Consider the following 27500-nt stretch of genomic DNA (forward strand, 5'->3'; position numbering starts at 1 on the left):
CCAGTGTTATTTTCAACATTATCTATGAGTTGAACACTGTGGTTTACTGTAAATATATATTTAGTATTTTCTTGTTCTGTTATTATTTATTATTAAATATGTTTAAATGTTTCATTATGGCTGGTCCTTTTTAGAAAATATTTAAGCTTTGAGATTATTTGTGCATATTTATTTCATGATAACTCTGGCCACTGCTGAAAGCCCTGCTGTTTGGTCAGCATTACCATTTGTATTAATATTAACTTTACTCAGCAAAATTGGATACCCTTTCAAGAGCCTTATAGTAATTGACTGGTGGCAGTGAATCTACCTTATAGTCTGGGCAAAGTTGGTGGAGCGGGTAATCTGTGCCAGTCTATCCCAGGTGTGTGTGTGTGTGTGTGTGTGTGTGTGTGTGTGTGTGTGTGTGTGTGTGTCTGTAAAAATTTAATCTCAAAGAGTGTATTTGTCAGCTACTTTTGGGAGGGACACAAAGCACTGGTTACACAGTGTCAGTGGAGAGCCTTACTGGGGACCTGGGGAGAGGCAGATAGAGACACCCAGACCTGTGCTGAGTATGTGTCCTGTGTTCTCTCAAGGAAAATTGTGCTTGATGCGGAGAGGTCTGCATCTGGAAATACTGAATATATCCATTTGCATTCCAAGTGGACATCCCTCTCCAGTGTCAGTGGTGAGAATTCAGGCTCCTTGATTACTAGTCCAGCGTGGGGATGTCTCTCACACAAATACACACACACACACACACACACACACACACACACACACACACACACACACACACACACACACACACACACACACACACACACTCCCCATGCCTGTCCTTGACCTGTCTGCACTCCCCCCTGTGTAGTGGATCCCCCACCCCCCTGATCCCTGTACTAGCTGAAGTGGCATTAAGGGACATGGGCGTTGAGTACTCCCTATAGGTTATTGTTACCTCCTAGTCTGCAATCCCTGTAATAGTGTAAGTGCCACAGCAGCATAATTGTAATTGCCCTGGTGGCTATTGCTTTCCCCATTCCTGATTGTCATAATAATTTAAGTGGCATTATGGCATACTTGCAGTTTTCCTGGTGGCTAGTGTTTCCCCCACCCTGTTCCCTGTACTGCTCTCAATGCCATTATGGCACTTGAATGTAGTGAAATCTATGGTGGCTAGTGTTTCCCGCACCACCAAATCCATGTACTGCTTTCAGTGTCATGACAGCACTTGAGTGTAGCATAATCCATGGAGATTAATGTTTCCCCCCAGCCCTGATCCCTGTAACTTCATTTAAGTTCAGTAGATGAACACAGCCTTTTGGCCTTGTTCACTACGATGAAGTGGTTGGACAGCCATTCCTATCTACACGACCAAGAAATTTCCAGGAGGCAGTTCTGGGGTTGAGAGCTTATAGCTAATTAGCATGTATCTCTCCCCTGTACTGCCTCATTAACATTGAGCATGGCTGTAGAAACAGCCTTATGCAGTGCTGCACTTCTTATGCTCAAGCATCATGCAGCACCATGTTAGTACCACTGCTGAATACAAAAAGTTACTGTGATGTGTACCCAAAGGTGTACATGTTCCAGTGCCTTTATGAATGCCCCGAATTATCAATAGTAAAAGCTCCTGTTCTGTATCCCTGTGCTTGCTCCATATATTCACAACATTTTTCTTATATTGTGTTCAGAATCATTGCAAGCAAAACACTACTCATAGGGCATTCCTGTTTTATTCTATTCATTAACTTTCATTAATTGAATAAAAAAAGAAATTCACATTTCAGCTACACTACATTAATCCTGTATATTCCAAGTTTGCTTGAGCTACACTGTAACCAAAAACAACTTCCACAAAACAGCATATTAAATAACTATGTAAAAAACAAAAAAATGCTGCACAGAATGCTACCAAGCTATATTTTAATCAAATAAGCACTTTCATTCTAAAACATACAGAACTTCTTCAGAAACAGTTATAAAGCTGGTTTACTCCATTTAAAAGGCCTAAAGGCAGTCAAATTGAGTTCTTAAAGGGAATTCTTAAAGAGGCATACCACAAAAATACCAAAAAGCATGCATAAATACAAACAGCTAAAAATACGTTCAAATAGCAGCCTTTCAATATGAAATTGTAAAAACCATGCCAGGCTTAGTAAAAATTATTTTTAAAAAGTTCACAAGTAAAAATACCAAATAAATTAAACAAGTATGCATACTGCATCCAGAATAGAAAATCAAGTAATAGCAGCCTTACCTTTTAGAATTGGTTTAAGTCTAACAAAATCATTAATACCTGGAACAACTGTTGCATTAAATAAGAGCTGCCCAAAAACAGGTTTACGTTTTGGCTACATCATCATATGGTTTCTCTTTAAGACATACACTGTTGTACCTCCTTTTTTCCTTATAATATCTCCTTCACAACAATTAAAATCTTCTTTGAATTTTTCCCCTTTAAACCATGCATTTCTTTCACAATTATCTTGCCTAAATCTTTTTCAAATTTTTTTGCAGTATTTTCTTAACTGCGTTGTAATCTACATTATGTAATACAATAAGCTTCTAATTTTTATTGATCTCTTGTTTTCTTTCTTCAAATACATTTTATTTCTTTCTTCCAAATACATTTTATAACACCTTCTCAAACTCTCTAATTTGCTTTCTATTGTCTAGCAACTCATTTAACATATTAACAAATAAACCCCTACTCCATCTGTCTATAAAAAATAATCCACACCACCAATTCCCAGTACTATTTGAATATTTACTTCTTCCAGTACTCCATTTAGTTCTTGAACTGCAACCTATCTGCCTAAATCCCTCACATCTTCTGCATCTAACCTCTTAATACCTCAAAATCTCACAATTGCCTTTCTGCTTTTGTTTTATATTTATATTTATCTAGCATATTTTTCTACTATGTTCAGTATGATAATAGTTTTCACTCTTACTCACAAACACTGGCTAATCTACAATGTATGTACTGTACCTGTGTGCTATGTATTCTACCTATGTTCCAAATGTTAGCTGTACACCACAAATCTATTAATTACCTTTATTTTTAAATGAATATTTTTTTGTTTGTTCTCTCCACTGTAACTGTTGATGTGCTGCATACCAATGTAAAAACATGTCTATTGTAATTTGTGTGTATACTGATCATGTCTAAATATCTAAATGTATCTGTAATTTTTCTATGTGGAGCTTTTCTCCCCAGGCCTCTACTGAAAAAGGGCCTTTCCAGCTCAGTCAGACACCCCCGGTTAACAAATGTAAAATAAATAAAATAAAATAAATAAATATTCCTTTCCTTCCCTTGCTCATTTAGTAACACATCTGTTTTCCTTTCTTCACTTTTTACACAATTTCCCAATAATGGTGTAGCTTCTCCATCCTCTCCTTGATGATTTTTCTGTTTAATCCAAACATTCCAATGGTCTAATATACCAACATGTGCTATGTCACCATTTAATTATCTCATCTTATTTGAAAACTTAAAGAAATAAGTTTCTGTTTTAATTTCTCTTACATAACTAAACTTTCTTTCTTGCCCCGCTGTAAATTTTCTATAGTTTCTCATCTGTTTACACTTTTTTACATTCTATGCTAAGTTCGTCCCCTTCTTCTGTATATTACAATTAAAGTTACCTACTATAATATCAATATTCAATCATGACATACATTTTGATGTCTTCAAATAAATCTGCCCTTTGTTTTATACCTGTGCATGTATACAGTACTATCATCCTGCATATACCACTAACTGCCACTTCCAAAATAATTAAGCATCTTATTTTTCTACAGAAATATCCAGAATTTGCACCTCCTAATCCAATGCAGAACCATAATCTTGGCATATGTATCTACCCAAAGAGGCACTCTGCTTGACATGTATGGGCAGTCTATTCCAGAGTCTGGGAAGTCACTGGGTCAGGAACTTATCCCTCCAGTATGTTTTGTTCATTGTGATGACAAGATTTAAATCCCTGGAGCATGTATCTCTGAGGGATTGGGATTTCTTTAAGTGTAGCATGTCCAACAGCTCTGGGTTTGATATTGCCTTGTATGTTAATCAGAGATTACCTCTGAGTAGACAATATGCAACAGAGTATAGGTGAAGTTTTTTTAGATGGTCAGCATAGGGCATCAGCTTTAGGCCTGTGATTCTTTTAGTGAGGTATTTCTGCGGCCTTTCCAGTTGTTGCAGATGTCTTGAGAGGTACATACCAAAACAGGGCGTTGTATTCTATAATGGGTCTAATGAGGGATGAGTACAGTGGGACAATGACCTCCTTTTTTCTGGATGAAAAGCCCTTAGTGATGAGGTGTGCCACATAGAAGGATTTCCTGACTGTTGTGGTGATGTGGTTATCGAAGGTGAGACCACTGTCCACCTGTGTCCCTTAGTCTCTTATCACACTTTCAGTGTTTAGTGTACTGCCACCCATGTGGTAATTCACGGGTACATGTTTTTTCCCAAAGGGGATAATTATACATTTCTTGGCATTGAGCTTTAGCCCATGGCTCTGGCACCAAGCATCTGTTTCTGTAAGGTCCTTTTGTAGGATATCCACATCATTTGGGGATTCAATAATGGCTCCCAGTTTGCAGTCATCTGTGAACTTTGTTAGCCAGAGTCCCTTAGTGTTGACCTGTACTTCAGAGAGGTAGATGCCAAACAAGAGTGGTCCCAGGACTGAACCATTTGGAGTTGACTACTTTTACAGTGTGGGTTCTGTCAGTAAGCCAGTTGGCAACCCACCAAGTGATGTAGGGATTAATGCCCAGCTTAGTACGTTTATCTATGATTCCAGAGTGGAGGATGGTGTCAAAGGCCTTGACGAGGTCCAGATAGGCTGTGCAGACCACTTTACCCTTGTCCACAGCTCTGGAGACTGATTCAAAGAAGTCAATCAGGTTCAGGAGACAAGATTGGCCCTTCACAAACCCAAACTGTGTGGGGTCCAGTGTTTGAAGGTTGCCAATGTCTTTGTTTATAAGTTCCAAGATAATATGTTACATGGCCTTGCAGATCAGGCTCATCAGACTGATGGGGCGGTAGTTCCCGGCGTCCACGGTGGATCGCCCCTTGTGGAGTGGGATAACTATAGCTGTGCACCACTCAGTGGGCATGAAGCCTGAGGTGAGGCTATGATTAAACATGACACTTAGGTGAGGTGCTAGTTCATTTTGTAGTTCATGTAGTACAGAGCCTGGGATGTCGTCTGGTCCCATGGATGCTGTATTCTTAGCTTTGGAGAGTGTGTTTTTTACCTGTGTGGCCGATATTACCAGAATGTGGCAATCTTTGGTACTGAGATGGGCCCTTTAGGAGGTGAGAGGGGGGTGAAGTTTGCACTGAATCAATCTGCAAGGATATTGGCAATATCCTTGGGATCAGTATATTTAATGCCATTCTGTTGTAGCTCAGAGCAGATCTGAGCATTGCCATTAAGATTATTGACATAGCTATAGAATGCCTTGTGGTTGTCTTTCGAATCTTTGGCAATTTTATTTTCATAACTAGCTTTTGGAAGATTTTATGAGGAATCTTAGCTTCTTACTGAGGCTGGTAAGGGAGTTTTTTAAATCCTGGGATTTTCCTCTTTTCTGCAACAGTTTCTTCCTTTTGTTGTAAAGTTTGTTTATGGCAAGAGACCACCAGATTGGCTTCCTTTTTTTGGAGGAGAGCGTCTTGGTTCTATTGGGGATGGCACGATTTGTGCACGAGTGGGTGTGCTTGTACAGTGCCTTAGTGTAAGAGTCAGCAGTCGAACTTCCAGTTTCCATCTGCAAGGTTGTCATGAAGTTTGTCACTTCTGACTTGAGTAGCATGAAATTGGCTTTGGAGAAGTTTTTTACAGAGGTTTCCTTACTAGGGGGTGGGGGTGAGATGTGGATGTCAAGGGTGATTAGCTTATGGTCAGACCTGACCAACAAGGGGGTGACCATATGTGTGGAGCATTGATTTCCCATGTTGGTAATGACCAGGTCTAGGATATTGGAGCCCCTGGTCAGACTAAGGATTAGTTGATCCAGGGCGTTGGAATTTATGAATTCCAGGAACTGTTGGGCAAAGGTTTTGGTACACGAGTAGTTTTCCCAGTTAATGGCAGTGTAGTTGAAATCACCCAGTATTAGGGTGTTTGGTTGTATCTTAATATTTTTCAGTATGTTTAGAAAGGTGTAGTGAGAATCTTGGGACATGGTGGGGGATCTGTAGCAAGCTAAAATTTGGATTGCAGTCTTACCTAGTGTTAGTTGCACCTGGAGAATTTCAGACGCATTGTGTTGGGCAACTAGCCTGGTGTTGTGAATATCATTGGTGAATATGGACACTCTTCCACCTTTAGTGTTTCGGTCCTGGTTTGGTGGCCAAAAAGTGTGGTAAGAGTTGTAGCTTGGTATTGCAGGTGTGCTCTCTGAAGCCTTGAACCAGGTCTCAGTTACTGCACAGATATCGATGTTCTTCATTTTTAGGAGTGCCTCGAGAGAGTGCGTTTTGATGTTTAGACTTCTAGCATTGAGTAGCATTGCCTTCAGAATTTTCATGCTTGTACCTTTTATGGTGGTGGTTTTGTCCTTTGAACTTTGCCTAAAAAGGCACTATAGGGGTGGCAAGAGCCTTAGCCAGTAACCTGAATCCCAGGGGCAACAGGTGCAGACCGTCTCTGGCAAAGCATCGTGGTCTGTCGATCATGTCATCCCAGGCAGACAGATACTTTGAATGACACCAGAAGCTTAGCCAATTGTTGAAGTCAATCATTTTGTCCTTATACTGCGGTATCATTCTGGGCGAAGGTAGGATTTTACTCAGGGCTAGGGTCATACCTGCCTGGGCCACATGATCTGAGAGCTCTTCCATGTCTCTTTTCATGAAGTCCAGGGAGATACGTGAAAAGAGACATGGAAGAGCTCTCGGATCATATTCTGTTGCAACAAATTCCATCAGCTATTTTCAGTAAAAGCACATACAAGAACAGTTCCAATAAAAGCTTTACCTCTTACGTCACCTCTAAATCTCTGATCTGCCCCCAAAATCACTGGAAAACAACCCCCCTGTGCTTTCTATATACAACAATCTACAATTTCTCACCAGGGTATTACAGTATCATTTGGCTCCTGTTCCTACATCATACCATTAGTATTGCATTATCTTGTCAGATACCAGATATTTCCATTGTTGTAGTACTGTCCTCAATGTGTAAATTCTATCTTTCTGACACATTTTGTGAATCTACATTTCTGATGTTACATAGGACAGTACCAGAACTCCTACTTGTAGCCATCTTTAGGTGTTACATTATTTATACATCTTATACACCAATATTTATACATTTGTCATAGTATTTGCTTTTATTTATATATCACTTACATTTTATATTACACATATACACACACACACACACATATAGATAGATAGATACATATATTATTTAGCTCTTATTTAGCACTGCATTTCTTACCCTCACCATCCCTTTAGCCACAACCAGCTTCTAATTTCCAATATTATCTGTTCATCTTCCTTTTTTGTCATACAATATTCCATTATATGTATTTTCCTCTCATTATAGTTCACTATCTTTCCCAAAACATTTGACACTTCCCTCTTTTCCTTTAAAAAATTGTGTATAAATAAAGGCATTTTATTTTTTCCATAATTATATTCATAACGATTTTCTCTATTCCTCTTCAAAAATGTATACTTCTTATCTCTAATAACGTCTCACAACTTTCTTTTTATTTTGCATGTTTTTTTTTCCTTTCTCCTTTCATTTCTTTCTTGCATATACTGTTTTATAACCTTCCTTATGTGCTATCCACAAATAAAGTTTCTATAAAATGATTTCACTGCCAAATATTCATTCCATAATTTCATTCTTTCCTTTTTCAAACATCCCTTACCGTTATTTCCTGTTAATATCTTTATACATTTTCCACCCTTTACTATTTCTTTGTTTTCTCCTTTTACTCTCCATATTGTCTTATGATCAGAGTTTTACTTCTTCACATCCACCTTGTCCTTCTACATATTTCATATCTTCTGAATACATTATATAATCTATCTCAATCTGTTTTCTCTCATGTATGTAAAATAACTTTCTTTCCATACTTTCGATCTACTATTCTATATTTCTCTTTTATTATTTTATATCTTGTTTAAATTTACTTTTTTCCTTTCTTATGTTACACTTAAAGGCATCCACTAAAATAATACATGCATTGACCCTCACATATTTCTGCATTCTCTCAAATCGCTTTTTATGTCACCCACATTTATATATGCTTAATCCACAATTAGATGTAATATCTTCTTTTTTTATTCTTATATCACAGTTCCCAAACATATATCCTTCCTTACTGTCCACCCTACCTTTTCTTCACATCATTTCAAAATCTTCCTCTTTTCTTGCCTCCACAGATCTAGTATCTAATAAACAGATTACATCCATTCTATTACACCATTCAAATGCAACCATTCTTCTCACATAATTTTTAATCTATTTACAGTTAATGAAACTACATCAATATTAACCTTTACTTTTTTGCATCTTTTTTCATTCCACCTTTCATTTACCTTTTTCTTCTTCTAACTATATATCCTATAGATCTCAGCACTTGACTTTCAGACCCTGAACTTTCCTCCTCTTCATCGTTTTCCTTAGTTTCAGAAATACTGTATTTATTTTCAAACATAATGTTTTTTCCTTCTTCCTTCCTTGTTACTTGTCCCTCTATTTCGACAATGTCTTCTAGTTATGACCTTATTGTTTGTAAAAGACTCTTAGCTCACTCTGTTGCCACTTTTCTCCCTTGCCCCCTTTTATTTAAATTATTTACTACTTTTTCACTATGTCTCCTTTCTTCTGTTTTCAATGGTCAAATCAAAAATAGTTATCACTCCCACACTTTCTTCAGCTTAGTTTACAGTTCTTTGAGTGACCGTATTCTATACATTGCCCATGCCTTCTGTCATTATATTCTTGTATTGTGTGTCCACTCCCCACAAAAAAAAATCCTTCATACTTTCCCCAGTAATTTGAATTTCCCATTTTACCATTTAATATTATCTCTTTGGAAATCTGTTTTTCAAGTTTTTTCTTTTGTTTTCAGTGTTACTAATATCTCCCAAGTTCCTGTCCATACCTTCCTTTCATCTAATCATTTTTTACCTCATGTATATTGACACACATTTGAAAATGCATTAACTCAATTTCAGCAATTTCTGATATTCTGATCTAAACTAATGCATTTTTAACTGAATATTCAAGTTTTAAAAGATATAGTCATCACATGGGCTCAGAAATCTTTTCTTACACTCATTTACAAAATGTTTAGCCAGTAAAAATGCCTCAAAAATCAATTCACAAAAATGCTCATTATGTAGCTGTATCAAAACTCTAATGTCAGTTTTATTGAATCCCAAAGGCAAAATAATATTACTGAAAATTAAATACCTGTAAAGTTTGTTCTTTTTTAGCTACATTCTTATCACATGTCTTTTCAAAAGCCATTTGCTCCTCCCACTTGGTTCTGGGGGGGGGGGGGTTGTCTTTCTCTTTACTTTGCTCCTGTGTTTATCTGTCTAATGAAACCACTCCATTGAATAGTTTCTGCACATTCTGACTTCTAATGGTTAATCATCTTCTCCAGGAACAATATCCCTAAATCCTCACAAAGCCCCAACATTTACTTTTGAAAATCTATCAGTCATTTCATCATTGTTTTCTGTCTCAAATGGTAATACATTTAAAGGATTGATGTATAGCAATGGAGATTGTTGTGATATCAAGCCTTTGGCAGGACTCTCCATCACCAATTATTGGTTTAAAAAGAATAAGGAAATTTTCTAGTTACCCTGTTCAAATTTTCTCTTACATAGGTTGAATATTACCCCAAAACAGACTACTGGCCTAGTGACTATTTTTCCTTCTTGGTGGTTTAATATACTGGCCTAGTGAGCCTATCCCAGTTAAAAAAAAGAAACAGCAAGATTATAAGTTGACATCGATGGTTATAATCCTGTTTAAGAAATAAAAGCAGTGAAATGATTTGTTCTATAGATACTTAACTCTGGTATTCATTTATTCATTTATGTATGTACTTAAATTTATTTACCAGGGTAGAACACTGATTAAACAATGACAAATGACAAGCTCAGTCCAGGTTACATCACAATATAACAAGGCCATGCAGAGTATACAAATAATAATGGTTTACATATATGAGTAAGCATGGGAAATCTGACTAAAAGGTATATACACAGAAGATCTAACAAATTAAACATATATTCAGTTGCATAAGTTGAACAGAAAAAGGGAGAATAGAGTTAAAGTAGGAGGAGCAGAAATGGTGGAGCTATGGGTAGAAACATGAAGGTTAGGAAAGCTAATGGAAACCAGTAAGATGAAAGAGGGTACTAGATTATGCAGACTGAGTTTAGAGCAGTAATGATGTAGTAAGCTGAATCACAGTTTAGGATAAGTGAGTTAATCGTGTGGATCAGGAATGTGGGAGGTAAAGGTACTATGAAGTTGGAGATGTTAGTTTAAGTGGCATGTCCTTTATATTGACAGCTGCATTCAAACTGTGTTACTAACCATTATTTCACCAGTGGCCTGAGTAGGGTATAATTTGTATAATTAATTAAATCAGGAGGAAATAAAAGCCATATTTTTGGAACCAGTACAGAAAAGAAAAGGCTAGTATTTTGTAATCTGAGAGACGAGGTTTGTAAAGAAGTGCTGACTCTGGCTTGGCTTCTTATGTTATCGATTTGAGTGGCAGTAAAAATGTAGGAGAGAGATAGGAAGGGTTGATAAGTCTGAGAATGCTGAACAGTAGGGTGCCAAGAAGAAGATTTTACCTGGCATATACTAGAAGACACTTAGTTTTTTGGAAGAGTAAGGCAGTGGTATTCATTTCATGGTGAGTTACCTATAAATCAACATATTTTATTGGAGAAGGTTTAAAGGGTGGCAATGTTTTTGACAATGTCAGGTATAGGCAAGAAGAGTCCATACTAAAGCTGGCCTTCCAGAACAGACTGTCACTGTTGGCTGTAAATTTTCCTATATACTCATTGAAGTTTAATGATTGGTATAGCCAGATCTCAAATATCTAAAGGAGGTGCTGGTTTCAATGGGATTGTTACCATATTCAAGGATATGAAAGGATTGGGGAAGTTTGGATAATCTTCTATGGGTGCCAAATAACATGGGCCTTTTTCACAATGAACAGTAGTTTAATGAGGTTAAGTCAGGGCTGTAGCTAACTTTCAATTGTATGATATGAGGGATCAAACCTATAGATAACCATATCATCTACATGATGTGGCAGCTCTAGTGAAAGTTTGTTGATGAAGACTGAGAGCAGGAGAGATGCTACAATGAAGCCCCATGTGACTCTAGAGTAAATGAGGGAACTGTTGGAAAGACTAGTTCATATCTTTACCTTGAATGATCTGTTGGATACAAAGTCTTTGAATCATGCAGCAGCAGTATCTGGGCTGATTCCAGTGTCTTGTAGATGAAGAAGTAGTAATTTCCCCCAGATCTTCAGTATCTCCCACTAACCTTATATATGGACAACATTGTCATTTACAGGTCCAGCTAGACTGATCAGTATCTACTCTGACCTACTTAAGCAACACCAAGACTATCAAACACTCAGCTATTTGGGTACCCACCAAAAACTAACAAAAAAATCAAGCACACTAAACATTAAAAATCAGAACAAACTCTCCATCTAAACCACTGCTACCTTCAAATATCTGGGCTTTTGGCCAATCAGGCCCTGAACTTTCAAATTCACATCAAGAAAAGTGGAACAAAACTCATTTACCTACTATTCTGAGCCCTTATGATTTCTCACTTCCTTTCCCTACCACCAAGAACCTCTAAAGGCAAAGGTACACTAGAGTGCAAACTACCACCATTAGCTGCAGTTTCTACTAAGAACCCCTCAACCCTCTAATCTCCAACAAAATATGTTACTTTATAGCCAGCTTCCCTAAACATGAAAACCACTGCCCCTCAATCAAAAACACAAACTGCCTTCCCGTCAAACCAAGAGCCAATATTTTACCAGGCAACCTAGTATTTAAACTGTTACATCAGAAAACTCTCACAAACCTTCATGCTAATCACATGCCTATCACTCCTCCTACAGCTTCAGAAGCCACTCCCATTCAGGGTCATCTCTTCAAACACCCAAAATAAAGCTTAGTTGCACAACAATTTTCCTCTTCTAGCTCTTCTAACTTTGGCAGGAGCTCTCTCCCAGCTTAAAGGGTATCTCTACCAACACTAAATTCAGCCCCCAATTTAAAACATATCTAGTGAAACCGATGAAGAGCCAGTATAAAAGTCTTACTTCAGACCACATCACGTAACTTCACCTAATGCTTCCTCCAACTGTCATGCTATCATTCCTATCTTTCCACTCAATATGGTCAAAGGACTGTATTTATAAGCATAGCCAGCTTTACTATAATTTATCTTTTTCCTGATATTCTCATTTAACTCAGTTATTTCATTTGTTACAAACTGCATTATCACATCCTAAGTAAATTCATTTCTGTTCATTTTTTATACAATTTGTAGCTGCTTTTATCTACCCTAACTTCTTACGTAGATGTTGCAACTTTAATACTACTTGTCACTGAGCAGAGAAGTGGGGCCTGAAACGGGTCAGTTTTAATCAATGCCCTACACCTGTAAACAAGCATAACTAAATAAAACATAATTAAATAAATCTAGTAAGAGATAGAATGCACAGTATACATGTACAGACAAAAGCATCTACATGTAAATAGAAAACAAAAAACACTGAAAAAAAGCGTAATCAGGAGCCCAAGAATATAATTGACAGGATCATGAGGTTACTAGGCTATTGGTCCTGAGACCCTTATAAGCCTAGCCAAGAGTTTATCCCATGTTTAGACAAACCAGCACCTGATGCCCCTGCCCCTGTCCAACAGGGACATGGGTGGAATCTCAGGGGTATATTTTCTGTTTTCCATCCAGTTATCCAGGTTGCACTTAAAAAGGGTAAAGAGGTACTCTGCTTGATGTGGAGAGGGAGCTTATTCTATTGATGGGGGAGTCTCTGGGACACAAATCTGTCCCTCCAACAAGTCTTGTTGATGTCACAGCCCAGGTTGAGGCTGCAAGTGCGGGTTACTTGAGTGGAACTTGACTTGCAGATATGCAACAGTCCCATCAAGGTGGGGTCCGTGACCGCCTTGTGGCCAGGCAGAGGTCACCTCTGAGGAATCTGTATGAAACTGAGTAGAGGGCTAGGACTTTTACACTATCTGTGTATGGTAGATGTTTGAGGCCCTGGATTCTCCTGGTGAGGAACCTCTGTGGTCTCGCCAGATGCTGCATGTGCTTTGTGAGGTACATGCCAAAAGGGGCATTGTACTCAATAATGGGCCTTATAAGGGAAGAATACAGGAACGTTGTGACCTCCTTGTTCCTAGATGAGATACCCTTAGTTATGAGGTGGGCCATATAGAATGGTTTCCGTACAATGGAAGCAACATGGTGGTCAAAAGTCAGGTTGCTATAAACCTGGGTGCCCAAATCCCTCATGACTGATTGTGTGCTTAGGACATTGTTATTAATGTGATAATTTGTGCAGACATAACTCTCCCCAAAGGGAATGATGATGCATTTTTTGGTATTCAGCTTGAGGCCATGTTTCTGGAACCAGTCATTTGTCTGAGTGAGAACCTCTTGGAGGATGTCCACATCACTAGGGGAATTGATGACAGCACCCAGCTTGCAGTCATTTGTAAACCTGGTCAGCCATAGCCAACTAGTTTTGGCCTGCACTTCAGAAAAGTAAATCCCAAATAACAGAGGCCCAAGACTGAACCCTGGGGTAGGCCATTTGTTACGGGTCTACTGCTTGAGGTAGCTTCCCCTATTTTGACTATGTGGGTTCTATCTGTGAGCCAGTTTGCTACCCATCTGAACATATGGATTGATGCCTAGTTGAGAGAGTTTATCTATTATGCCCAATTGGGAATAGTGTCAAAGGCTTTGGCCAGGTCAAGGTAGACAGTTTGTACCATCTTCCTCTCATCCATGGCTTTGGTGACCATTTCAAAGAAGTCAACCAAATTTAGCAGACATGACCTCCCCTTGACGGAGCCAAACTGTGTGGGATCAAGTGTTTGGAGGTTGCCAATGTCCTTGTTAATGAGGCCATGATAATTCATTCCCTGTTCTTGCAGATCCTGCTAGTTAGGCTGATGGGGCTATAATTTCCTGGATCGGTGGATGCTCCACCTTTGTGTAAAGGGATGACAGTGGCTGTCCTCCAGTCAGCTGGGATGAAGCCAGTACTCAGGCTTTGGTTGAATAAGGTGCCTAAAGGTGGTGCAAGTCCCTGCCTGAGTTTATGTAGGATGCAGCCTGGAATGTTATTGGGTCCCATGGAGACTGTATTTTTTGCCTTTGAGAGAGCAGTGATGACCTGTTCCCTAGATATAAGGGGAAGGGGGCAGGTACTGGGGATGTCCTGATTTACTGATGGGGGGGGACAGTGGGGTAAAGCTTTTACTGAATCTGTCAGCCAGTAAGTTTGCTATATTTATGGCATTTGTATATGCGGTGTACTTGACCACCAGTTCTGAACAGATCTGGGTGTCTCCTTTGAGGTTGCAGACATATGTGAAGAAGGCATTATGATTGTCTCTAGTAGATGTGGCCAATTTAGATTCAAAGTTTGCTTTGGAGGATTTCACTAGTGCTCTTATTTGCTTGTTTAGGCTAAGGAGACATTGCTTCCAATTGGGCACCTGCTCCTAGGTCTTGGACAGCAATTTTTTCCTTTTGTTATAGAGTTTATTTATTGTAGATGTCCACCAGACAGGTTTACTCTTCCTTTCAGTGGTTGATTTAGTCCTGTTGGGTATTCCAGATTCCACGCATCTATGTAAATGCTCATGTAGTGCTTTAGTGTAGTTTTGTATATTGGTGCTAGTTCCTACAGAGGGAGAGGGGGCTGTGAAGCTGTTTATACCATCACTCAGGAGGCTGTAATCAGCTTTGGAGACGTTTTTATGTCAGATCCTAGCTAGAGGGGGTTGGTAGAGATGGTGACTTCGAAAGTGACTGCTTTGTGGTCGGACCTTACCAGGGAGGATGATACATTAGGGATGCTGCAGTGGTTACTCATGTTGGTTAATACCAAGTCCAAGATATTATCACCACTTGTGGGGGTATCAACTTGCTGTTCCAAGGCATTTGCTTTGACAAAATCAAGGAATCTCTGGGCATTTGTGTTCTGGCATGGGTAGTTCTTCCTGTCTATGTTTGGGAAGTTCAAGTCATCCAGGATCAGGGAAAAGAGATGAATCTTGATAAATTCAAAGAGGTCCAACTACGTGGATTGGGCATCTTGAGACAGATTTGGGGGCAAGTAGCTAGCTATGATTTGAATAGGGGTCTTGACAATGGTTAATTGTCCCTGAAGTGTCTCCTGTGTGTTATACTGTTTGACCAGCCTGGAGATGTGTATGTCTTTAATATATATTGAAACTCCACCTCCTTTGGCTTTACTGGCCACAGTTTGGGGTCTGAATGTATGATAGGATGAGTAACCAGGTAAGGCTGGGGTGCTCTCCACAGCTTTGAACCAGGTTTCTGTGACTGCATAGATGTCAGCATTTTCCAGGGTTAGGAATGCTTGTAATGAGTGCAGTTTCATGTTTAGACTCCTAGCATTTAGCAGCATGACCTTTAATTTGTGTTTTGTTGAAATTTTTATGTTGGTAGTTTTAACCTCATCACTTTTCCTAAGAAAGGCTCTATAGGGAAGGCAAGAGCTTTTGCCAGAAGGCTGAAGCCCAGGTAAGACAGATGCAGGCCATCTCTGTCAAAACATTGTGGTCTGTTGATCATATCTTCCCAGGCTGTCAAGTACTGGATTCCCCTAGAATGACACCAGAAACTAGCCCAATTGTTAAAGTCAATCATTTTCTGTTTGTATTGAGGTATCAGTCTGGGTGACAGCAGAATGCTGCTTAAGGCTAGTGACATACCTGCCTGGGATACATAATCAGTGAGCTCAATCATGTCTCTCTTCATATAGTCCATAGGTTCATAGGTTCATAGGTAGGTACTAGGCTATCGGCCCAAGGGCCTACATAAGCCTAGCCAACAAGGTTCCCTGGCTTACGCCACCCAAGAAAGTTATTTTCCTGTGCCACTGTTAAGCAGAGACATAGAAGTGATCCACGGGGTGTATTTCCTATTTCCCATCCACTCATCAAGATTTTTCTTGAAGAGTGCTAATGAAGAACTTTGCTTGACATAGATGGGTAGCCTGTTCCAGAGTATGGGAAGTCTCTGGGATAGGAATCTATCCCTCCAGCATGTCCTGTTTATTGTGGTGGCAAGGTTTAGGTCCCTAGAGCGTGTAGCTCAGAGGGACTGGGATTTCTTTAGGTGTAGCATGTCCAACAGCTCTGGGTTTGACATAGCTTTATATGTTAGGCAGAGATCACCTCTGAGTAGGCGATATGCTACGGAGTAAAGCTGGAGTTTTTGGAGACGGTCAGTGTAGGGCATTTGTTTGAGTCCAGTAATCCTCTTTGTGAGGTACTTCTGTGGCTTTTCCAGCTGCTGCAGATGTCTTGTGAGGTACATTCCAAAAGGGGCGTTGTACTCTATAGTGGGTCTAATGAGTGTTGAGTAGAGGGGAACAATGACCTCTTTTTTCCTGGATGAGAACCCTTTTATGATGAGGTGTGCCACGTAGAAGGACTTCCTGACTACTGTGGCGATGTGACTATCAAAGGAGAGACAACTGTCCACCTGGGTCCCAAAGTCTCTTATCACACATTCGGTGTTAAGTAGATTGGTGCCTATGTGGTAGCTCATGGGTACAGAGTTTTTACCAAAGGGGATGACACTGCACTTTTTGGCATTGAGCTTGAGGCCATGGCTCTGACACCAGGCATCTGTCTCAGAGAGGCCCTTCTGTAGGATGTTCACATCATTTGGGGACTTGACTATGTTTCCTAGTTTGCAGTCATCTGCGAACTTCATTAGCCAGAGGCCTTCTGTGTTAGCCTGTACTTCAGAGAAGTAGATACCAAACAGGAGCGGTCCCAGGACGGAACACTGTGGTACTCCACTTGTCACTGGTTTGAGGTCAGATTTGGAGTCTGCAACGTTTACAGTGTGGGTTCTGTCATTGAGCCAGTTGGCAACCCATCTTGTGACGTAGGGATTTATGCCTAGTTTATTGAGTTTAGCTATAATTCCAGAATGGGGGATGGTGTTGAAAGCCTTGGCGAGGTCAAGATAGGCTGTGTGAACCACCTTACCCTCATCTACGGCTTTGGTGACTGCCTCAAAGAAGTCGATCAGGTTCAGGAGGCATGATCTGCCTTTCACAAACCTGAACTGGGTGGGATCCAGAGTTTGGAGGTTACCAATGTCTTTGTTTATGAGTTCCATGATGATACGTTCCATGGCTTTGCAGACCAGGCTCGTCAGGCTGATAGGTCTATAGTTCCCGGGATCAGTGGTGGCTCCCCCTTTGTGGAGTGGGATAACTGTTGCTGTGCACCATACCAGAGAGGTACGTCTCAAGTCTTTCACGCCAACATGGATTATGACAGAATCATAACAGTACCTGTTGTTGAGAGACTTGAGTGTGTATGTGATATGCTGAATTCTGGCACCTGACAGACAACTAACTGTGACTTTCACCTTATCCAGCATGGTGAGAGGCACATATGTGTGTCTCACAATGGAGTCTCCTAGGAATAACATATTGGGTTTATGGTGAAGCCTTAGTGGCTATGAGGCACAGGTGTGTGGACTATGCATGTTATGTGGTGTGGAGGGCTGTGGAGATAGCATATGTTTTTGCCTCAGAGGTCTCCTTTGTTTGGGTATGTTTATGTGGAGGACCTTCACATATGTAGATATGTGTTGTATAGGTGTGGGTAGTGTTTGAGGTGTAGTGATTGTGTTTGCAACCTTTTTGGTGCCAGATATACTGGCTTGAGGGGTAGAGAGCTTGGACTCTAGGTTCCTAATGAAATTGTGTCTCTCACAAATTGTATTCCTAGGTGGTAGTAGTAGATGGTTGTCCTTGTACATGAGGAAGTTGCTACCAAATTGGCAGGAGAAACTGTAGGAAATTGTCCATCCATATTTGTCAGAATCTGAAAGAGAAAGGCCAGAGAGAGCTAAGGGTGGGCCTAAAGCCCAAGTGCTTAAACCAAAACTAAGATATTAGAAAAACAATTAAGAATAACACTTAGAAATGTAAACAGGCTATAAACAAGCAGTAATAAATGCAACAGAAAAGATGCAGCTGAACACTTTATGGAACAGGCAGCAAGTAGCAGGATAAAGCAAAGCAAGAAGAAGTAACAGAGTAGTAGGAAGAAACACAAATTAGAAACATATAAGCAGCTGAATAAAGTGTATCTTTTTTTTAAAGTAAAAGGGGAGAGAGCAGGAACAGAATTTAATTCAAGGTAAGGGACTAAAGGGTTGGGCCTTCCCAAATGATCTCTGTATTAGGTAGAATGAGCTAAAGAAATTGGACTGGGAGGAGTGTCCCAGATCAAATTTACAGTAGAGGCAGGCAACAGCAAAAGCCACCAACTTTAAGAACACAACAGCAATAGGCTGAGGGGGTGGATGAAAAAGTTTCAGCACAGATCAGAAAACAAAATTCTGTCAGCAAATATATAAATAATTCAGTCAAACAAAAATAAAGACAGTGCAGAACTCTGAACAGTTAAAGTGGCAAAAAATATACTTATCAACTCTATATATCCGAATTGTTTGAGAAGTACTCTCAGTCAGAACACAAGGAGATGCTTCCAATGATATGCAGATTTTACAAAAAGGTAATATTTTATACCAGCAAGACAAAAGCAAAGCCTTGAGACAATCAGATAACACAAAAGCTGTTAGACCAGTTTTACCACTTTTAAGAACACAACAGCAATAGGGTGGTAAGGTTGGAGAAAAAACGTTTCAACACAGATCAGTAAACAAAATTCTGCCAGCAAATATATAAATAATTCAGTCAAGCAAAAATAAAGACAGTACAGACCTCTGAACAGTTAAAGTGCCAAAAAATATACTTATCAGCTCTATATTTCCAGATTGAGAAGCACTCTTAGAACACAAGGAGACTCTAGCAATGATAATTAAGTTCAATGTTTAATACACTGGTTTCATCCAAGACTTCACTAGAAACTATTCAACCAAAAATTTCAAGAAAACTCTAATTTATTATTCAATTAAAATTCTTTACTTAACACTTTAAATGTAAACCAATTAGAATTTTTTTTAAAAAAAAGTCATAAATAGTAGTACATAGGTACACAACAGAAATAAAAAAGTACAAAAATACAACACTTATAAACTTTTAGCCTTCTGCTCTTTAGGAAACACAATATTATCAGATTCATTTAGACCTAGATACTTGTCTGCTCTTAACTTTATTTGCCATTCAGCTTCTCTTGTTTTTACTCTGCTTTTAAAGTCACTTTCTCTTAAGTCTGGTGGGACAAGTACTAACACAGAGAATAAGAATGTTTACAAATGATGGAATGCTTATAAAATGCATTTTTCTTATCTTTAGTTTAGACATAATACTGATGTTCATTACTTCTCTTCTCAAGGCTTCTTGTTGTCATACTAACTTAGAAGGCATTGCAACCTGAGCACAAGCTGGTATAAACTACACTCATTGGTAATGTCAATGAATGAGATAAAAAAAAGTCTCTGCAGATTTTGGCTAAACAGAACAATGGTGAAAGTGTTAATAGAAGACAATCTGAATTCAGAAGATGAATGGGGAATGGTTGTTGAAGTGGGTCCACAAACTGCTACCCTACCTGCTGTTGATGACTGTGTAAGTTTTAATGATGCAAAGACTGTTTTGGATCTAAACTATGATTCTTTTGGTAACTACATTTTGAAACAACTGAACTACGTTCCAAATTACAATTTCAAAATGTCAGCATGGAACATGAGAAAAATCTCTGAAAATATCAGTCTTCGCTTCTTGAGAACAAATATTTTGAGCATTGCATTAATTTGGGCATTGCTCCTAAAGGCCTTCAGTTCTTTAAATGCCATAATTTTGTAACTAGCAAAGGATCATTTCTTCACTGAACTTACAGAGTTTTTCAACAAAGCTGGGATAGAGTTCTTGAAGTTACTTATCAAATGAATAATGAATTAGTTTTCCATTGGTAGGTTTTAATATAAAAAGTTCTTGAAATTTTTGGTTGATTAGTTTCTGATGATATCTTGTTGGATGAAAGCAGTATATTAGACTTTGAATGCTAATTCTGTTGTTGGGCTCCTGACTATGCTTTTTCATTTTTTTTTGTTTTCTAAGTTGTTATTTTACCACTGGTAGAACTGTCTTATTTTTATACTTATCCACATGTAAATAATCTAAGTTGTTTAAACTACGAACACTGTCAGCATACTTCTGGTAGCCTTAATGCCCTATGAGAACCTTGAAAACAGAAGCAAATCATTTTTAAACAAAGATTATTCTATTAAGTTCTATTGCAAGCAGCCAAGCTGATGATTAAAATCCAGGTAGACTGATTATCTGCATGTACAGAAATCTTGGATAAAGAAAAATCAGTTGCTCACTATGATATGACCTGAATAACTGCATCATCAGTCTTAGATGTTACTGCTAAAACGTTTCATAACTGTACCAATGAAGTGTTGCAGTGTCTTTTATAGAAAAAAAGATAGCTACTATTCTCTGCATTAGTAAATGGATACCTACTGTTTTCTGCCTTCTAAGATGATTCATATCAGTAAATGGGCCTCAACTTCAAACCGATAGTAATGTAGTATTATAATTAATTGAGGCCATTGATGATCTGAATGCTCAGTGTAACCGATGCATTTCTCAAATACGCTTTCATGTCCTTGCAAATATCATCTTGTCTGTTCAACAGTACAACTTCTTTAAGAATTAACACAGTGAATGTAAGCAACTGCAAAATACAATGCAACACTGGATCTGCTGTTTGATAAGCTTCACATATCCATTGACAACTCTCAGAACTGTTTATTAAAGGTTGCCACATTTAAATTTAGTGATTTCACTTTCTGTGAATTTTATTTTGTTCTTTGAAACATATTTAAAATGACACTACATAAACTCTGTAATCTTTTAAACTCATGCCATTAAATGCCCAGTGTGCAGAATCTTATTTAGGTGAGATTTATGACATTCTACAAATGATGAAGTCAATTCAATAGTAAATAGTGACATATAATCATGATGAACAAAAAATATATTATTCATATTATTTAATCATGGAAAAAGGTACAAGTAAAAGAAAACAGAATCACACTGGATAATAACAGTAATTATATCTGCAAGCTGAATTACAAGGCTAGTGTTTTCAATAAAGACCTTAATACCCATACTTACTGAAATGTTAGTTTTGTAGGACATCTAGAACTTGGAGGCATCCATACAAATGTAGAGCCATTGGGTTTGTTGCTGTTTGTATAGTGAGTTACTGCTCCATCTTTGTTTGTACACTGTTGAAAAGTAAAAAAGAGAATGATCATCTAGAAGCATACTATCTCAATTAACATTCACAACAGCTTTTTTATTTGTTTGTTGATTTAGGTTTTTATAACTATAAAGTCCAATTACAGTTTTAAAATATACAATATACAGAATATTTAAGCATAAAGTAAAATAACATAAAATTAATTCTTGCAGCAATTACTGAGTAGTTCATTCTAAAGATACAAGTGTACCGTACTGTCATAAATGCAAATACATGACACAGAGTAAGGATACTCCAAACATCACCGTTCCAAAAATGAAACTAAGAACCACCAACGAAATCATCACCATCAAGGGTTATACAAAAGGACAGGACTGTGCTTAGAATAAAACAAACTTCCAAGCAAAGAATAACAATACAACTCAATTTTATTAACAGGTTAAGCACTTTCGTCCATCACCGTAGACTTCTGCAGAACAATAAAAAAAAAGCTGTTCCCACTATATATACCCCTTCTGTTTAACCTGATTTAAAATAAAGATATCTCCCATTAATTGGAAACAATTAATTCTAAAAGAGCTAGGAATGAACACAAAAAAGAATAAAGATCAAACATTCTCTGTCCATAAACTTCTTCTATAAAAACAAAACTCAGTCATAAAATGTAGCGTGTAAAAAAAGTGCAGTGTGAATAAAAATGTTTTTTTCCCCAAAACAGCATTGAACACTTAAAAAATAACCATAATTCAGCTGCTCTCATTCTCACTGCCATTTGCAGGGAAACATGGTTATTAAGACCGGGGGGTAATAGTAGCATCAAGCCTAAGTTGCCAGAGGAGTTCCTTGTAGTCTAACTTGTTTTCCCAGGGTCCTCCTCTTGCATCCACTGGCACAACTTCCATAATAACAAATACAATTTTTTTAAATCCTTCATAAACAAGGTATGGAATGTCTATATAGTGCATCATTTGGGTTGGTCCTTTTCATATCATATAAGTGTTCATAAATCCTCTTAGTCAATCTCCTCTCTGTCTTACCGATGTAAAACAGTAACATTAGTTGCAGAGTGCTAAATAAACTAATCCTGTTGAATTACAGTCTCCTCTCTTGAAAGTAATAGTTGTTGGACAATAATTATTTAGTGTGACCTTGTCTTTCTCAACTATATACTAGCAGCAATTACACCTGCCACATTTAGTAGAACCTTTTCAATGGGTATATTTACCCCTTTCCGAAACTTCTTTGATGTTGTCATGCACCTTGTCTATAAAGGTGGGTTTATCACCCATGTGTCGCTAAAGACCATCTTCCATTTTTAAAATGGTCCAGTTACAATAAATTATGTTTTTCATCCTACTACTAAGTCTATCACACTTAATGGCCATTCCCTGCTGGAAATATCTCAAATGTGAACAAACCTGTGATTGTTTACCTGAGTCCTTTACCCAATTAGATTTTCCCAAAATACATGGGAAGTGGGTGAAACAGAAGGGGTATATATAGTGGGAACAACCTTTGGTTTATTGTTCTGAAGAAGTCCACAGTGATGGACAAAAGCGCTTAACCTGCTAATAAAATTGAGCTGTATTGTTATTTTTTTGCTTGGAAGTTCATGTATACGTCTGTGTGTGTGTGTGTGTGTGTGTGTGTGTGTGTGTGTGTGTTGATATATATATATATATATATATATATATATATATATATATATATATATATATATATATATATATATATATCTGGGTTTACTGATAATGAGCGAATTACCCAAATATCAACCTTCACAACATTTTTTTTAAACAAGAAACATCTTTATTGAATTATTACTTATGACATGGGCAATCATACATTTATGTAAATGAAAACAAACCTTAATGTCAGATTTTTCAGTTGCAAACATATCACATCACATCATTTATAATCTTCTATACACATTACATAGCTCATTCAATTCCTGCCTTCCCTTAAACCTCATTCCTCCTCCAAAACATTACATTAGATGTATTGTTCCCACCATTCCCAGTTTTTTGATGTAATTTGCAACTATCTTTTCTAAAGATCCTACTTCCAGTTATGTTTCCTCTGTTACTATATTCACTACTTCTAGTATGGTTAGTTGACATTCACAACATTGACCACAAAAGGTCGACTTTGCAAACATCAATAATCTACTGTGCATGTGCTGGGCAAAAACCTCAACACATGTAAAACAAACATTTAAAAATAGTATAAAACAACATTTTTTTGCAGAAGGGCAAGCCCCCCCCCATGCCCCCTGCTAATTATATGTACTAAATCTGAGACTGCGCAATATTGGGAAAAGGTCATATTTTTCAGTCCCAAGAAATGTGTGATTTCACACACCTGTTGACCATATATATATATATATATATATATATATATATATATATAGATGAATACAAGGGATCGATGATAATCAGTTTCCGATGTGTATCTGTCTATATCTATATCTATCTATCTATATATATATATATATATATATATATATATGTATATATATATATATATATATATATATATATATATATATACATATATATATATATATATATATATATATATATATTTATTTATTTATTAATTTTTTTTGTTAACTTACATTTATGTCCAAGGTCTTCTAGAAAAGAAAATAATTAAGTAATAGTAAATGCCAATGGTGTAGGCAATACAGTACTTAGTTACATCTGCTGTGATTAAATCTCAAGGACAAAGTTTGTGTATTATAATATAATTAAAAGTTTGTAAATGCTGTGCAACTCCATTGATAATGCTTGTTTTTTTTTTTTTTTATTTAGTGCCCAGTTCCCAGAGTAACAGTCTTAAAAAGAAGTCCCTTTGTTAACAAGTTTTGGTTACGTTACTTGATTCTATTTACTACTTAAATAATTTAATAGATTTTACTTTGTGAGCACTATTATTTTAATAAGAGCTGTGTGGTTTGATTTTAAACTACAACTTATCTCTGTATTCAGCGACGATGTTTAGTTTCCAAAGAAGTTGTACGGAATCCCAAAGTACATTGTGATTTTATTTATTTTCATCTTTTTCTTTAAAAAGCAGTATGAAAATATGTTAGCATCTTAAGTAGACAAAGCTTTTGAAGGCAAACATAGATTATAGCTGTTTGTTAGCAAAAAAAATACAATAGTTTCTTTATAAGGATGTGTGATTGCATTATTTCTTCCTGGGTAGCAAATGCAAATATTTATTTTGATGTGTTTTGCTCATTTATTGATTCATTTGTCTTCTTCTTTGTTTTGTTCATCTCCATCTGGAATTGTCATTGCTCATTCAGCATTATTTTCATCCCAGTTTTAAAGGAGCTATATGAAAAGTGTACATTGCAAGGCAATAGTGACTGAAAAGATGCACTGCTCTGTAAGTGAGGCCAATCCCATGTCTTCACGTATAAACCAAGAACCAAACTATGACTTCTTAAAAACACAAACCAGTAATGGTAAGAAGAAACAGTCACTCTGGAAATTAAGTTAATCACATTTATTGAAGCACAGACACTATATAAAAACAAGGATTAAGCACTTTCATCTGTATGTAACAATGACTTCATCAGAATCAAACTCTGAAAAAAATCACAAAATTTAAATTCACCTCTAGGAAGTCACATGTTCAAACTGAGCTAATAACAATCCTAAAAACACTGAATCTCTGTCTTAAAAACATAATAACCTTTAAAAAACAAAACATTAGGTACTACATGTTCATATTAATCACAAATGAAAAATAAGTAAATAAATGAACCAGTGTTTCAAACCTAAGTTAGATAGGAATGCAATCTTAAAATACTTGAAATGATGACATGGTCATTCAACCCGGCATATATCATGGCATTAAGTTTAAATTGCCACATGACTTCACATTGTTCAATTACGTCACCCCATGCTCCCCCTCTTCGATTGTTTTGCTACCATATCTAACCCAAAACAATGATGCTATGGATTTTTTAAAATGCGTTTGCATAATGAATTGTTAGTGTTTTTGTTTCTAATGTCCGGGTTGTGCTCGTAAATCCACTCTCTTAGTCTCCTCTGGGATTTTCCTACATAGAAACCATTACATTTTTGACATAAATCAAGATAGAAAACTCCTACTGAGTTGCATGTACAATGAAAAGCTGTTTTGACAAGTTGGTTATTAATCCATACTGTCTTTTTCGAAAATAAATTTGCACTGAGTGCAGAAACTGCATTTAAATGTATCATATCTTTTGTTGCTGTTAACTACAGCGGTACTTTCTGCAGTTTCAAAGTAGTTTTTGACAGATTTTCCTTTTCTATATACAATCCAAGGTTTGTTACCAAACAGTTCAGCAAGACCATCAAAGCAGGAAAAAACTTCCAGTTCCTCACAACAACCCCAAAGATGTTGTCATGGTTATGCGTAAAGGTGGTAATGAAGGAATACATATGTTCCCCATTGGAAGTTACACTATCACTACAAGTGTTGACTATACTAGAATATGTAACTCCTAACAATGGTTGAAGAATACCTTTTTTCCTTTTGGTTGTGACTTCCCTTTGTATTTCTAAAACAAAGCTATCAGGATAGCCACATGAAAAAACATATTTGCTAGTTTCTGCCCTTCGGTCTCAAATTGATCATCTTCTGAAACCATTCTGGCGAGCATCAGAATAAGGGTGTTCTGATGGGGGCCTGTTGTTCCACCCATACTTGCTAGCATCATTTTGCTTTCTCTGCATCCCTCTGGTGTTAGACTGGGATGCAAGCAGAGATTCAAAGTGTCACAGTCATGTATTTCAAGTGACTGCTAACATACATATACATAGCATACCTCCTCATTCCTCACCCCTAACCCTCAAATGCAGCCACCTGTATATGTGCCTATTACGTGATTGTGAGGAAAGAGAAAAAAGCTAATCATTCCAGAAATGTTTTCTACTTTGTTGACTTACACAAGCTATAGTAACCTTCTTTGTACAATTCTGAGGTTTGTGAGAAAAGTAAAAGAAGCAATTACTATGCTGTCCTCAACCCAAACACCTCTAATGTTTGACTGTGATGAAAATTAAAGAAATAATAACTCACAATCCCCAGCAACCCCTCCCCTCAATAACATACAGCAGCTTTCTGTACACATACATCAGAGCAGGACCGGTTTTAGCATGAGTGCGGTTGAGAGCAGAGGCCATCATCAGCTTTATCCTAACAGGGTCATTTCACAGCCCTGTTTAGGTTACAGAAAATTAATATGTTTTTTCTCCACATTTTTCCCCAATGAGCAACAGTTTTTGTGGAGACCTCTCACAGTCAAGGATGATTAAGGGATACCCCTGTATTCATTTATAAAGTCTGGGGAGTGGGAGCCATCAGATTTCTAAAAGATCTAAGGGTCTGAATGTTCTGTAATATTTTATTTATTTATTTATTTTATTTAACATTTGTTAACCGGGAAAGTCCTACTTGGAACAAAGCCAGTTTTCAGCAGAGGCCCAGGGAGAAAGGCTCCAGATGCATGTCTTTGTAATGTGGGAGGAAACCGGAGCACCCGGAGGAAACCCACACGAATGCAGGGAACACATGCAGATATATCTGATGTATAACTTTTGAAATATAATTACTTGTTAGCTGCATTTTCTGCTGCATTTTTAGTGATACCCAGAAGAATAATGTATGTGTCCTGGCATTATTGGGTGTGTGCACAGATTTTACACACACACACACACACACACACACACACACACACACACACACACACACACACACACACGCAGACACACACGCACACACACACACACACACACACACACACACGCACACGTACACACACATGCACACACGCAGACACACACGCACGCACACACGCACACGCGCACATGCGCACACACACACACACACACACGCACACACGCAGACACACACACACACTCATACACATACACATGCAGACACACACACGCACATG

General features: G+C 37.7%; 1 protein-coding gene across 1 annotated transcript in view; it reads right to left on the reverse strand.

Annotated features, from left to right (window-relative positions):
* Positions 1-27500, reverse strand: part of LOC122801635 (putative defense protein Hdd11) — a 377533-nt gene that overhangs the window by 131729 nt on the left and 218304 nt on the right. Inside the window, exon 3 of the mRNA XM_044071111.1 lies at positions 21454-21566. Within this exon, the coding sequence (XP_043927046.1) occupies positions 21454-21566 (113 nt within the window). The remainder of the gene's footprint in view (positions 1-21453; positions 21567-27500) is intronic.

The sequence above is a fragment of the Protopterus annectens genome, chromosome 5.part0 (genome assembly GCF_019279795.1).
Source record: "Protopterus annectens isolate FY-2018-M chromosome 5.part0, PAN1.0, whole genome shotgun sequence".
Taxonomy (NCBI): domain Eukaryota; kingdom Metazoa; phylum Chordata; order Ceratodontiformes; family Protopteridae; genus Protopterus; species Protopterus annectens.